Source organism: Diceros bicornis, unplaced genomic scaffold (genome assembly GCF_020826845.1).
Source record: "Diceros bicornis minor isolate mBicDic1 unplaced genomic scaffold, mDicBic1.mat.cur scaffold_653_ctg1, whole genome shotgun sequence".
Classification (NCBI taxonomy): domain Eukaryota; kingdom Metazoa; phylum Chordata; class Mammalia; order Perissodactyla; family Rhinocerotidae; genus Diceros; species Diceros bicornis.
The window spans coordinates 31,500-46,580 of NW_026691525.1; the positions used below are offsets into that span (position 1 = coordinate 31,500).

The following is a 15,081-nucleotide window of genomic DNA, read 5'->3' on the forward strand; positions in this document are numbered from 1 at the left end:
TGGGACCTACCGTTCTCCCTTCCGTCTCCATCAATCTGACTACTCTAGGGACCTCATGTAAATGGAATCATACGATATTTGTCCTTTGGTGTCTGGCTTCTTTTGCTTAGCTACACGTCTGAAAGGTTCAGCCGTGCTGCGGCGCGTGTCAGAACCTCATTCCTCCGTCAGGCGAAATAATCTTCCGCTGTGTGTATAGACCCCGTTTTGTCTACCCGCTCCTCCGTCCCTGGACGCTTGACTTGTCTCCACCTCTTGGCTCTTGTCCACAGTGCTGCTCTGAACACGGGTCTACAAACCTCTGTTCAAGTCCCCGCTTTCAGTCCTTTGGGGGTGTATACCCAGAAGTGGAATGGCTGGATCCTCTGGTCATTCTGGGTGTCATTTTTGGAGGAACCACCGCACCGTTTCCCACAGCGGCTGCAACATTTGCGCTCCCACCGGGAAGGCCCAGGGTTCCGGTTTCTCCAGGCCCTGGCCAACACGTCTCCTTTTCCCTTGTGTTGAGACTCGCCAGCCTGCTGGGTGTCAAGTGGTCTGTCATTGCGGTCTGGCTGCAGACCAGCACTTGAGAAGAGTATGTTTTCAGCCCTCTGGCTTCAAATGCTTATTCGGCTTCTATACGGTTGTCTCTACTGAAATCTTAACTAAGTCATTGTCGTGATCTGCGTTACTCAGTGAAGAGTCATAACAGAAGAAGTGAGAAGAGTGTGCTCCCCAGCATCCTAGAGTCAAAGTGTTCTAGAGATCTGGGAAAGTAGTTACCTGGTTACTACTAGGTATCTTCGTCCTGATGCATCCTTTCAATAGGAAATAAGAGTTCTGGAAATCTTATCATAAAGAATTACAAAATGTTGTATATCTTGTTATAATTATAAGGAATTCATGGAAATCTCAGATGTGAGCGACCACACGAGCCGAACTGTAAGGGATGTGCCAGCTCGGCTGATGCCAGCCAGGAGCATCACATGGTAGGTCTCTGATGTTATATCGGATCCCGAGCCACAACCGATCCCAGGCTCTCCAGCCAAGAGAGGGTGAGGCCTGCAGAATCCAGCCAGAGCCAGCCTGAGGAGGAGACAGCTTGCTTCAAGTCAGGGGGGAGGCCGTGGGAGGGAAATCCCTTGATGGCTTTTTCCAAGTGAATTCAACCATCATCCTGTAACCGGTTTCCTACCCACCCTCGGGGAACAAGAGGCAGAGGCAAGGTATCTTTCTGTGTTTTGCACAGTAGGTGAGGTGAGTAGGGCCCACCATACCTTGAGGGGCTATGAAAATGGTTTCACTTAATTTATTAAATGGACCTGATGACAATGGTGGCTGTGAAGGTCAAAATAGGGTGAGTCCTGTACATTGTCAAGCATGTGGACCATTCTCAGAAGCTCCTGTCGATACTGCTCAGGATATTAACACGTCCCGGGGCGCCTGCAACACCCTTGTTGAAGGGAGGGACAGAGCCCTCACTCTGCCCTGGCTCTCTCTCCCTTTTTATTTTTTATTTTTATTTATTTATTTATTTATTTATTTATTTATTTATTTATTTATTGCTGAGGAAGATTGGCCCTGAGGTAACGTCTGTTGCCAATCTTCCCCTCTTTTTCTTCGTTTTTGCTGAGGATGATCTCTGCCCGTCCTCCTCTCTTTTGTATGTGCGGTGGCGCGGCAGCACGGCTTGATGAGCAGTGCGTGGGTCCGCTCCCGGGATCCGAACCTGCGAACCCCAGGCCGAAGAAGCAGAGCGGGCGGACCCGACCACCACGCCACCGGGCGGGCCCCCTGGCTCTCTTTTATGTGACATGTATCAGGGGAGAACAAGAGCTCAGGAAGACAGGTCTGGAGGAAGAGAGAGGGAAGAAGAGGACGAGGGGGAGGAGGGAGAGGAGTGCATGGGAGGGAGGAGGAGGAAAATGACCGCGAGGAGGGGGAGGAGAAAACAGCGGGAACTAACCCAAGTCCACAGCACCCGACCAGCACAGGAAACCCGCGCGCTTTTTAGGGGACCTGCAGCCAGAGGCGTGGTGGCGGAGCACAGCACGGAGGATGTCGCATGCTCCACAATCGCGTCCAGGGCCAAAGCAAGGGCCACGTGCAGTGTGAGCATTCTCGGATGCAAGAAACACTGGGCAGGCTTCTACACTTGTGCTCTGACGGGGGTCGGGGGTCGTTACTCCCAACCTGGAGTACTTGTTGCTTTCGCAAGGGATGGCTTGGGTTTCTTGCACCCTGCATCTGAGCACCCAGAGAGCTCCGCAAACACAGGCCCAAGCTCCCTCTCCCCCGCACCGGTGGAGAGCACGGCTGGCTCTGCTTTCAGCGCATTCTTGCAAAAACCCAGCAAGCAGTCTCCTAGCTCATTCTTGCCTCTGAACCACTAGCCCGATTCCTGGACCTCGGGGGCGCATGGAAGAGAACCAGAGTCCCATTCGTTCTTGGGGAGGGGAGAGTCCTGCTCCCAGCCCACAAGGCAAGGGAAAGGACCTTCCCTTCAGCGCGCTGGGGCTGCTAGGGGCTCCGCGCTTTCTCCAGCCCTCTGTGTGCATCTCTCGCTCTGCAAGACCCAAGGGCAAGGAGCCCCGCGCCCAGCGGCGGGCCTCGAGGGCCAGGCGGAGAGACGTTCTCCCGACACTGCCCCAAGGGCTCCCGGGGTTCGTGTGAGGTCTCGTTGCCCCGCCCCTACCCGCGCCCCAAATCCGCGGGCACCATCCAGCAAAGCCCCTTCCTCAGGCCAGTCCCCCGGCCCCGACGGACGCGGGAGGCGTCAGCTAAGCCGCAAGTTGGAGCTCCCCTGCCCCACACTTGCACGCCCCCTCCCAGCACCCTGCCGGCCAGCGCTCCACCCACTTGCGGGCCCCGCCCCGGCCGCCCGCGCGCCCCAGCAGGTCCCACCCACCGCACGCACGGCGCGACTGCACGTGAGGAGAAGAGCAGTCGTCTAAGCCGGAGCCTGTAGACCTGGCCGCTGGAGCCGATGCGCTATAAAGCGAAGCCGGCGCCAGCAAGAGGACCCCGCCCAGGGATGGCCGCGGCTCGCCGCGCAGAGTCTGCGGGGGCGCCCCGCTGCGTCCGCGGCATGGAGCCTGCGCCCGGGGGCAGCCGCCGGGGAGTCGTGGAGCTCCGGGAAGAACTGCAAGGTGAGTGCCTGGACCGGGACAGGTGCTTTGGGCAACTCGAGGAAACGTCCTTTCCCTGGGAGAGGCGGGAGCACGGGACGCCGCTGCTGCGCCGCCGCCTTCGCTGCTCTCAGCTCGCGGGCCTGCGCCTCCCTCTGCCCCCCGCCCGCCCCCCGCCCCCCGCCCCCGGCCCCCGGCCCCCGCCGCCCGCGCTCCCACGCCCGGATGTGTCTCTTTTCCTCTCCGGAGACGAAGCCCTCCGCGATCTCAGGGATGGGAACAGGAGGAGACATCGTCGAGGAGGATCGAAGGTCCGAAGCTGAGCAGGGAGCAGCGGACGAAGGAGAACAAGGCCAGGTTGGCGCAGGAGCTCGGGGCCCCGTGGACCCGGAGAAGGAGGAAGGCGGCGGCGGCTGGGAGCCCCCGCAGCAGGAGCAGCAGCTTCAGGAGCCCTCCCACGTGGCCCCCGAGGGTCTGCAGCCCCGCGACAGGCAGCCGGGCCTCCCCCGCCACACGTTCACCGGGTTGCGCCTGAAGGGGCTGGAGAGCGTTTTCCAGCGCACTCAATACCCCGACGTGTTCAGCGCGCGGTAAGCCGCTTGCTCTGGAGGCGCCCGGTGCTCTAGGGCGCTCGGGCTCCTCCGTCCAGTCCCGGGGCGCCTGCGGGGCTTTCCCGGGTCTCTTTCCCTCCACTCCAGAGCCAGAGCTCCCCAGCGGGCTCCAGGCCACTGGAGTCTGCCCGCCCTTGAGCCCGCGGTGGGGGCGATGCCCACCGCGCATCAAGGGAAATGTCTGCAGGCAGTACAGCAGTGGCTCAAGCCAGGGAACTTTGGCCGCGCTCCTGTTTGGGGAAAGCGGGTTCTGTTGGATCAGGACGGATCAGGGGGAGGAGAGTGAGGCACCGTCGTGCAAGTGCACGGCTGGATCTTGCCTTAACTTACAAGGGTGATCCTTTGGTCCTCGTGGAATTCTCGTGCATTAGTCTTGAGTTTGAAACCCTACCTTAAGAATCGTGAATCCTGAGTCCTGAGTTTCTCAGCGCTCCCTTAAGCTTTGCACACAAAGGAAAATCGCCCCTGAAGCCAGGCTGGAGCTGGCTGTGACCCAAGCGCACAATGCTGGGGCATTTGGGAGGAGAGACGCTGGGAAGCCAGCATGAAATGCGCATTGTCTATCTCGCGACCCCCACGACTCCCGATAGTGACTGTTTGCCATTTTCTCCCCTCAGAAAGGAGCTCGCCTTCCTCCTGGATGTGGCTGAACCCAGAGCGCAGGTCAGTGAACCTGAACACGGCGATTCTGCAGGGCCGCCGGTCTAGAACCTGCTTCAGGACTTGGACACTTTGGTTCTAGTCGTTCTCACCTTGTTGTTTTTTGTTGCCCTTTCCATGTCTGGGGAGCGAGTTTTGAAATGTGGGGGCTTTGGCAAGTGGAACCTGGGATATGTCGGGCCCCGCCTATGGAAATTGCCCATTCTCAGAGGGAGCGTGAGTTCCTAAAGGGAAAACAATAAAATCCAAGAGAACCCAACCGCTTCTCCTCTTCTCTGTACAAAATGAAAGATGAGTAAAGGTCAGTCCTTCTCACAGTGCTGGTATCTTTTCGGCAGCACTTCTGCGTGGAGTCATGTCGGGGCTCAGTGTCCTTTGGGAAGGATGCACCTTCATGCACCGAGGGCCTAGGTGAGGAGAGGGGTCAGCTGTTTTCACTGACGTCAAATGTTGAACACCGGGCCCGAGCTCTTAGCTACATGAGTGAATTTAGGAATATTCAGGCCCTGGGGTCAGGGAGTAACCCACACCCAGAGATCACACTACACGAGTCACGCCTGTGTGTTTCCTGATGCCGGGAGCCTGGCGGGCGGGGAGACAGCGGGAAAGTCCAAGGGCCTGGTCCTCCTGCTCTTGCTGTCAGCCTGTAGGAAAGCAGGGCAGGAAGGGGCAGCCCGACAGTTTCCCTTTCCGCAGTGCTTCCGTGTGTCAGACTGGAAAGGTTGCTGAGAGGGTGACATCGTGGCGGAGGCTGGGAGGCAGGTGTGCCAGCTGGAACTCTGTCTCAGCATCGCAACAGACAGAAACGATGTTGAATCAGGTTCCACTGACCTAAGAAGGGTGAAAAGGTTAGAGAAGAGTTCCTTACAGTCCCACTTCTACCTACAGATGTGGCACAGGTTCCACTTTAGGACTGAGTATTCTCCTGAGGAATTTCTCACATCTAATGATAGACATATATATGTACATGTCTGGCGTGTGCGTGAGGAAGATTGGCCATGAGCTAACATCCGTTGCCAATCTTAGTCTTTTTGCTGAGGAAGATTGGCCCTGAGCTAACATCCGTGCCCATCTTCCTCCAATTTTTATATGTGGGACGCCGCCACAGCATGGCTTTGTTAAGCGGTGCGTAGGTCCGCGCCCTGGATCCCAGCCCACCAACCCCGGGCCGCCGAAGCGGAGCGTGTCAGCATGACCGCTATGCCACCGGCCCGGCCTGTAGTGATATGTATTTTTGATGGTACTGTTTTGGAGAGGTGGGTTTTGTGGAATTTCTTCTTCTTGAGGGGGGGCGTGGGGGCGGCTTTCCATTCAGGCCAGAGTCTTACCTGTGTTCATTTGAAATACCTTTGGATTTGCTCAGGCAATGATGACTAATCTGTAGGTGCACAGGTTACCACGTGAGACCGTAGAGAACCATCAGTTGGATTAGGAGAGAATTTGTCCGAAAGAGAAACCAAATCCAGGCTGAGTTTCCTAGCTCTGCTCCACGGTGCGCCTGTGAGTGCAGTGATGGGAAGGGGCTGCAGGTCCGGTCTTGGTGAGTTGCAGTGAATCGAGACCCACTTGGACTAAATTTTCCTCAACCCTACAGGCTGAAATATCAAGGCGGTGTCCGGGGCGTCAGCAACTCTGCTGTCCCGGTCAGCCGAGCCACAAACCCCCTGGGCCCTCCATAACCAGCCCTTCCTTGCCACACCATCTTTTTTCAGTCCCCAGAGGTTTCAGAGGGTGAAGGGCCCCTTAGACACCCTTGAGGGAAACCTGTTCAAAAATCCAGCCTGCTCCCATTGACTATTTCCTTTAGACGGAAGGAGCTTTGACCATGCTCAGCTTCCCCCACACCCCGGGGTGTGGGGGGGACACTATCCCTAGAGAGCAGGGGGCAGAGGCAGCAGGACAGCAGGATGCTCCGCCGTCAGGAGACCGACACGTCTTCATCCCGTTACCAGGCGTGGCATGAAGAGCAGGGAGTGGGTGCCGTTCACCAGCTAGACCCGCATCCGAGAGCCAGGAAAACCAGCAAAGACTATTGAAGGTGGGAGGAGAGAGACAAAGCAAGAAGGCTAGTCCAAACTTGGCACAGAGTAGACGCTCACCGAGCCAAAACAGAACCCAGGTTCCGATGCAGATGCGTTCCTGACATCTCCTTCCACAGCCCCCATCCCAAGGTCACGCAAGAGGAGCTGCCTTTCCTCTTTTGCTCTCCTGCCTACCCTCCTTTGATCTCAACTGGTCTCCTGAAGGGAGTCCACCAGAATGGAGATATTCATAAGGAAGGAGGGAAAGTCCCACCAGGGAGGGAGGGTCTCACAATGTGATGGGCCCTGGCCCAGGTCCCCAGCCCTAACACCCCAAGACACATCCAGGCTGGTCCTATTTCTTCACTTGGACCAGCAGACATTTCCAAGAATATCCAAAGAATGCTATGGGCCCAGCCACCACCTCAAAACCTCCACCGCAACAGGGAGTCAGACCGAGATCTTGCCTGGTGTTCCGTTGGGCCTGCTGCCCTTTGTTTCACATAGAGACTTAGCCTTCGGGGGTCTCCATGGCCAAACCTGTCCTTCCGTTAGGAATGTATTCTATCCTTTCCAAACTCCGCCTAACCTCCAGCTTACAAGAGTGTTCGCTCCACTCTTTCCCAACGAGACCCAAGGAGGCAGACCACGGTGCTGGTCAAGATGGGGGTGTGAAGAGATGAGGAAAGAGAGCTCCTAGTCATCCGGTGGCTGTCCGAGAAGTAGCAACCAAATCCAAGGCCACAAATTGAGGTCCGTTCGCCTCGGCCTGCTCCTTCTCACCCTTCCTTCCCCTGAGAACCAGGAGAGGACTTGAAGCCACAGGCAACAGACCAATGGGATTTGGGATAACTCTTCACCCTCCCTCGACCTCTCAGGGCCTGTACAAACGAACCTTGTTACTGCTTTACCGAGTGACCGCCCCAAGCCCACACTCTGCTTAGATTCCTCACTCACGAAGCGCCCGAGCCTCAATGTCTTTGTCCCGTCAGTTCCTCACAAACTGATGGTTTCTTTGTCTAAAACGTATAAAAATGCTTGCTTGGGTCATTTCTTCAGGTCCCATTTCTGTGAGACCTCCTTACGTACAAGTCAGTACGGTTTTTTTCTCTCTCTCCTCTCAGTCTGCCTTATGTCAATGTAACGATTAGACCAGCCCTAAGAACCCAGGAAGGTGGGGGCGGGGGCACGTCCGCCGGCCTGACACAGAAGTGCAACGAGCGTGTGTCTCAGTAACTCGTTTTTCCAACAAGAAGTGAGCATTGATAGATGGTAGGGTTGTGTTTTTCACATCCACAGATTTAAGTAATTCTTCTTATCTCTAGAGAGCCATAGCTAACTATATACCACTCATTATTTCTAGGAATGATCCATCCTTCCTTTAAAATAAGGTTACAGACGAGCAGTATGTTTTCCATCATCTGGGCTTCAAGCGCTTTTCCAGTTATACCTCTGAGCCTCTAGTTAGATGTTGACATAGGTGCCACTACTGATCTACCCGTTCCATGCCTCCCTTCTTTCCTTACTCGTTATCTACCTTTCCAAGATCTTCAAGAGGAGAGAAGTGGCGCCTCAGAAGAATGTGCTTTTCAACGTCCTGGTTTCAATTACCTTTCTAGGTTTCCCCAGTTGTCTCTGGAGGAGTAGGTACCCGATTACCACGAATCATCGCTAGGACTAACAATTCCCCGTTGTTCCCGCGGGAAACGGGGAATTGAGAGAGATCTGTTTCTCAGCTTCCTGCCTTCACCGACTCATTCAGATCGTATCCAGTTGTCTCTATATGAGTCTAAACTCGATCAATTCCTTTCCTTACAGTACTACTTCCACAGTCCAAGGAGATAGGAAAATTTAGACGTGAGAAGGGAGAAGGGCTTTTCCAACATCCTCAATAGACCAGTGTATCTTGTTGTATCTAGATCCCTCTGATAACTAGTCACCTAGGGAGGACCAATTTCCTCTTGGACTAGTGCGCTGCTTCAACAACATAGAAGAATGTAGACGTGAGAATAACTCGCTTTCCATTTCCCGGTCGCATGTCACGATCGCCGGCTAGCTCCGCTCAACTTGTCGCCTAGGGACCCTCCGCTCTCTCTTGTACTAGCTCCTTATTCAGACGAGAGAGAAGAAGCTGGTGTGGAGAAGAGGGATTTTACAGCTCCCCGGATTCATCGATTCTCTCAGTCACCTCTAGTTCACACCGGTAAAGGAGCTGCCTAGGTATCACTAGTTCTGTCTGGCACTACGCCTGGATTCCCACAGGAAATGTGAATTGAGGGTTGAGAAGATGGTGTGTGGGGGCTGGGTGACTTCCACTTCAGTTCTGGAAATGAGCCCCAAATGGCCTCTGTCTGTTGGCCCCTGGCTTGTCTATGTCTTCGCTGCAGGCTGACACCTCCGCCCTCAAAAGCCTGCTGGAGACCCACTCCCATTTTTACACATCCACTTGTTTTCCTCATAGAGGAAAGAACCATATGGGGAACCATTTGGAGCCCGGCTGCTTGACGTACCCCGTGAGGTTGTGCCCCACACCTGCTCGCCACAGATAGGAGAAGGCCTGGGCCCCAAAGACCGCAAGTCGCCGCTGCCCCTCGGTGCTCTGTGACCCAGATAGTCTCCAAGGTGCTGCTAGGTGACGTCCCCTAGACGCGGAGGCCCCCGCGCTGATCCCCTTCTCCCGCAGGCGTTCACTCGCCTTCCTCCCCCTCCCGAGGGCGGCACCCACGGGCCTTAGCCTCTCTGGACAGGCTCCTGCTGTGAAGGACTTCCCCACTCACAAAGCTGGCAAGTCCTGGCCCAGAGAAAGCTTGTGTGTCCTACTGCCACCTTGTGGTCATCCGTTTGTCCTCGGTCAGCCCAGAAATCCCTTGCACGTCTACAACTCATTCCCCTGGTTGACTCCAGGTAGCCCTAGTTCACAGCTGACCTAGATCCCACTGCATAGCTCTTCAATTTTAACTGCTTGTTAGAACAAGGAAGAAGAATTTGGACATGAGCTGATGCTGGTCTTCAGCTTTCTGGTGTGGACTGGTTATTCTAGTTATCACTAGTTATCCGTACTCAGATAATCATCTAGGGCCCCCTCCGTATCTATGGTACTGACTCATTATTCCAAAAGAAAATCGGAATTTAGATTTCAGAAGAATGTCTGTTTCCACTTCCGGGCATCAAGGAGTATTCGGGGTTCTCTCTAGAGATCTCCTGGAAGCGAGTTTCCTGTGCACCACTATTCATCTCAGACTGATCGTGCTTTCAACCTAAAATAGAACGTTCGATTGAGAGGCTATGTTTTCCAATTCAAGGAAGGCCTCCACTCCTTCCACTCATGTTCCTTGGGTGATTAGTTCCCTCTGCACCCGGGTTCATCTACATTAGTAACTTCTGAATGCAGCCAGGAGAAGAAGAATTGAGAGTCCGGAAGAAGCTACATCTCAGCGCCTAACTTCAACTACTTATTCTGGACATCTCTAGCTCTCTCGAAGGAAGGAGACACCTGGTGCCAATATCTATAGGACGCAATCCCTGTTGCGACACGACCTGAGACTCATATTACTTTATTGTGGTAAAATACACATAGCATAGCATTTACCCTCTTAACCCTTTGTAAGTGTACAGTTCAGTGGCATTAAAGACGTTCCCAGGGTCGTGCCGCCATCGCCACCATCCATCTCCAGAACTTTCTCACTTGCCACACTGAAACTCCATCCCCATTCAACAATAACTCCCCAGTGCCACTTCTCCCAGCCCCTGGGACCTACCGTTCTCCCTTCCGTCTCCATCAATCTGACTACTCTAGGGACCTCATGTAAATGGAATCATACGATATTTGTCCTTTGGTGTCTGGCTTCTTTTGCTTAGCTACACGTCTGAAAGGTTCAGCCGTGCTGCGGCGCGTGTCAGAACCTCATTCCTCCGTCAGGCGAAATAATCTTCCGCTGTGTGTATAGACCCCGTTTTGTCTACCCGCTCCTCCGTCCCTGGACGCTTGACTTGTCTCCACCTCTTGGCTCTTGTCCACAGTGCTGCTCTGAACACGGGTCTACAAACCTCTGTTCAAGTCCCCGCTTTCAGTCCTTTGGGGGTGTATACCCAGAAGTGGAATGGCTGGATCCTCTGGTCATTCTGGGTGTCATTTTTGGAGGAACCACCGCACCGTTTCCCACAGCGGCTGCAACATTTGCGCTCCCACCGGGAAGGCCCAGGGTTCCGGTTTCTCCAGGCCCTGGCCAACACGTCTCCTTTTCCCTTGTGTTGAGACTCGCCAGCCTGCTGGGTGTCAAGTGGTCTGTCATTGCGGTCTGGCTGCAGACCAGCACTTGAGAAGAGTATGTTTTCAGCCCTCTGGCTTCAAATGCTTATTCGGCTTCTATACGGTTGTCTCTACTGAAATCTTAACTAAGTCATTGTCGTGATCTGCGTTACTCAGTGAAGAGTCATAACAGAAGAAGTGAGAAGAGTGTGCTCCCCAGCATCCTAGAGTCAAAGTGTTCTAGAGATCTGGGAAAGTAGTTACCTGGTTACTACTAGGTATCTTCGTCCTGATGCATCCTTTCAATAGGAAATAAGAGTTCTGGAAATCTTATCATAAAGAATTACAAAATGTTGTATATCTTGTTATAATTATAAGGAATTCATGGAAATCTCAGATGTGAGCGACCACACGAGCCGAACTGTAAGGGATGTGCCAGCTCGGCTGATGCCAGCCATGAGCATCACATGGTAGGTCTCTGATGTTATATCGGATCCCGAGCCACAACCGATCCCAGGCTCTCCAGCCAAGAGAGGGTGAGGCCTGCAGAATCCAGCCAGAGCCAGCCTGAGGAGGAGACAGCTTGCTTCAAGTCAGGGGGGAGGCCGTGGGAGGGAAATCCCTTGATGGCTTTTTCCAAGTGAATTCAACCATCATCCTGTAACCGGTTTCCTACCCACCCTCGGGGAACAAGAGGCAGAGGCAAGGTATCTTTCTGTGTTTTGCACAGTAGGTGAGGTGAGTAGGGCCCACCATACCTTGAGGGGCTATGAAAATGGTTTCACTTAATTTATTAAATGGACCTGATGACAATGGTGGCTGTGAAGGTCAAAATAGGGTGAGTCCTGTACATTGTCAAGCATGTGGACCATTCTCAGAAGCTCCTGTCGATACTGCTCAGGATATTAACACGTCCCGGGGCGCCTGCAACACCCTTGTTGAAGGGAGGGACAGAGCCCTCACTCTGCCCTGGCTCTCTCTCCCTTTTTATTTTTTATTTTTATTTATTTATTTATTTATTTATTTATTTATTTATTTATTTATTGCTGAGGAAGATTGGCCCTGAGGTAACGTCTGTTGCCAATCTTCCCCTCTTTTTCTTCGTTTTTGCTGAGGATGATCTCTGCCCGTCCTCCTCTCTTTTGTATGTGCGGTGGCGCGGCAGCACGGCTTGATGAGCAGTGCGTGGGTCCGCTCCCGGGATCCGAACCTGCGAACCCCAGGCCGAAGAAGCAGAGCGGGCGGACCCGACCACCACGCCACCGGGCGGGCCCCCTGGCTCTCTTTTATGTGACATGTATCAGGGGAGAACAAGAGCTCAGGAAGACAGGTCTGGAGGAAGAGAGAGGGAAGAAGAGGACGAGGGGGAGGAGGGAGAGGAGTGCATGGGAGGGAGGAGGAGGAAAATGACCGCGAGGAGGGGGAGGAGAAAACAGCGGGAACTAACCCAAGTCCACAGCACCCGACCAGCACAGGAAACCCGCGCGCTTTTTAGGGGACCTGCAGCCAGAGGCGTGGTGGCGGAGCACAGCACGGAGGATGTCGCACGCTCCACAATCGCGTCCAGGGCCAAAGCAAGGGCCACGTGCAGTGTGAGCATTCTCGGATGCAAGAAACACTGGGCAGGCTTCTACACTTGTGCTCTGACGGGGGTCGGGGGTCGTTACTCCCAACCTGGAGTACTTGTTGCTTTCGCAAGGGATGGCTTGGGTTTCTTGCACCCTGCATCTGAGCACCCAGAGAGCTCCGCAAACACAGGCCCAAGCTCCCTCTCCCCCGCACCGGTGGAGAGCACGGCTGGCTCTGCTTTCAGCGCATTCTTGCAAAAACCCAGCAAGCAGTCTCCTAGCTCATTCTTGCCTCTGAACCACTAGCCCGATTCCTGGACCTCGGGGGCGCATGGAAGAGAACCAGAGTCCCATTCGTTCTTGGGGAGGGGAGAGTCCTGCTCCCAGCCCACAAGGCAAGGGAAAGGACCTTCCCTTCAGCGCGCTGGGGCTGCTAGGGGCTCCGCGCTTTCTCCAGCCCTCTGTGTGCATCTCTCGCTCTGCAAGACCCAAGGGCAAGGAGCCCCGCGCCCAGCGGCGGGCCTCGAGGGCCAGGCGGAGAGACGTTCTCCCGACACTGCCCCAAGGGCTCCCGGGGTTCGTGTGAGGTCTCGTTGCCCCGCCCCTACCCGCGCCCCAAATCCGCGGGCACCATCCAGCAAAGCCCCTTCCTCAGGCCAGTCCCCCGGCCCCGACGGACGCGGGAGGCGTCAGCTAAGCCGCAAGTTGGAGCTCCCCTGCCCCACACTTGCACGCCCCCTCCCAGCACCCTGCCGGCCAGCGCTCCACCCACTTGCGGGCCCCGCCCCGGCCGCCCGCGCGCCCCAGCAGGTCCCACCCACCGCACGCACGGCGCGACTGCACGTGAGGAGAAGAGCAGTCGTCTAAGCCGGAGCCTGTAGACCTGGCCGCTGGAGCCGATGCGCTATAAAGCGAAGCCGGCGCCAGCAAGAGGACCCCGCCCAGGGATGGCCGCGGCTCGCCGCGCAGAGTCTGCGGGGGCGCCCCGCTGCGTCCGCGGCATGGAGCCTGCGCCCGGGGGCAGCCGCCGGGGAGTCGTGGAGCTCCGGGAAGAACTGCAAGGTGAGTGCCTGGACCGGGACAGGTGCTTTGGGCAACTCCAGGAAACGTCCTTTCCCTGGGAGAGGCGGGAGCACGGGACGCCGCTGCTGCGCCGCCGCCTTCGCTGCTCTCAGCTCGCGGGCCTGCGCCTCCCTCTGCCCCCCGCCCGCCCCCCGCCCCCCGCCCCCGGCCCCCGGCCCCCGGCCCCCGCCGCCCGCGCTCCCACGCCCGGATGTGTCTCTTTTCCTCTCCGGAGACGAAGCCCTCCGCGATCTCAGGGATGGGAACAGGAGGAGACATCGTCGAGGAGGATCGAAGGTCCGAAGCTGAGCAGGGAGCAGCGGACGAAGGAGAACAAGGCCAGGTTGGCGCAGGAGCTCGGGGCCCCGTGGACCCGGAGAAGGAGGAAGGCGGCGGCGGCTGGGAGCCCCCGCAGCAGGAGCAGCAGCTTCAGGAGCCCTCCCACGTGGCCCCCGAGGGTCTGCAGCCCCGCGACAGGCAGCCGGGCCTCCCCCGCCACACGTTCACCGGGTTGCGCCTGAAGGGGCTGGAGAGCGTTTTCCAGCGCACTCAATACCCCGACGTGTTCAGCGCGCGGTAAGCCGCTTGCTCTGGAGGCGCCCGGTGCTCTAGGGCGCTCGGGCTCCTCCGTCCAGTCCCGGGGCGCCTGCGGGGCTTTCCCGGGTCTCTTTCCCTCCACTCCAGAGCCAGAGCTCCCCAGCGGGCTCCAGGCCACTGGAGTCTGCCCGCCCTTGAGCCCGCGGTGGGGGCGATGCCCACCGCGCATCAAGGGAAATGTCTGCAGGCAGTACAGCAGTGGCTCAAGCCAGGGAACTTTGGCCGCGCTCCTGTTTGGGGAAAGCGGGTTCTGTTGGATCAGGACGGATCAGGGGGAGGAGAGTGAGGCACCGTCGTGCAAGTGCACGGCTGGATCTTGCCTTAACTTACAAGGGTGATCCTTTGGTCCTCGTGGAATTCTCGTGCATTAGTCTTGAGTTTGAAACCCTACCTTAAGAATCGTGAATCCTGAGTCCTGAGTTTCTCAGCGCTCCCTTAAGCTTTGCACACAAAGGAAAATCGCCCCTGAAGCCAGGCTGGAGCTGGCTGTGACCCAAGCGCACAATGCTGGGGCATTTGGGAGGAGAGACGCTGGGAAGCCAGCATGAAATGCGCATTGTCTATCTCGCGACCCCCACGACTCCCGATAGTGACTGTTTGCCATTTTCTCCCCTCAGAAAGGAGCTCGCCTTCCTCCTGGATGTGGCTGAACCCAGAGCGCAGGTCAGTGAACCTGAACACGGCGATTCTGCAGGGCCGCCGGTCTAGAACCTGCTTCAGGACTTGGACACTTTGGTTCTAGTCGTTCTCACCTTGTTGTTTTTTGTTGCCCTTTCCATGTCTGGGGAGCGAGTTTTGAAATGTGGGGGCTTTGGCAAGTGGAACCTGGGATATGTCGGGCCCCGCCTATGGAAATTGCCCATTCTCAGAGGGAGCGTGAGTTCCTAAAGGGAAAACAATAAAATCCAAGAGAACCCAACCGCTTCTCCTCTTCTCTGTACAAAATGAAAGATGAGTAAAGGTCAGTCCTTCTCACAGTGCTGGTATCTTTTCGGCAGCACTTCTGCGTGGAGTCATGTCGGGGCTCAGTGTCCTTTGGGAAGGATGCACCTTCATGCACCGAGGGCCTAGGTGAGGAGAGGGGTCAGCTGTTTTCACTGACGTCAAATGTTGAACACCGGGCCCGAGCTCTTAGCTACATGAGTGAATTTAGGAATATTCAGGCCCTGGGGTCAGGGAGTAACCCACACCCAGAGATCACAC

General features: G+C 56.1%; 2 protein-coding genes across 2 annotated transcripts; both read left to right on the top strand.

Annotated features, from left to right (window-relative positions):
* Positions 1-3,340: 3,340 nt before the first annotated feature.
* LOC131403285 (rhox homeobox family member 1-like) lies at positions 3,341-4,640 on the top strand. Its single transcript, XM_058537531.1, has 2 exons — positions 3,341-3,700; positions 4,339-4,640. The coding sequence occupies exons 1-2, from the start codon at positions 3,384-3,386 to the stop codon at positions 4,427-4,429; spliced, it is 408 nt and encodes a 135-aa protein (XP_058393514.1). The 5' UTR covers positions 3,341-3,383; the 3' UTR covers positions 4,430-4,640.
* An 8,857-nt stretch (positions 4,641-13,497) lies between these two features.
* LOC131403284 (rhox homeobox family member 1-like) lies at positions 13,498-14,797 on the top strand. The gene is made up of 2 exons (XM_058537530.1): positions 13,498-13,857; positions 14,496-14,797. The coding sequence occupies exons 1-2, from the start codon at positions 13,541-13,543 to the stop codon at positions 14,584-14,586; spliced, it is 408 nt and encodes a 135-aa protein (XP_058393513.1). The 5' UTR covers positions 13,498-13,540; the 3' UTR covers positions 14,587-14,797.
* The last annotated feature ends 284 nt before the right edge of the window (positions 14,798-15,081 follow it).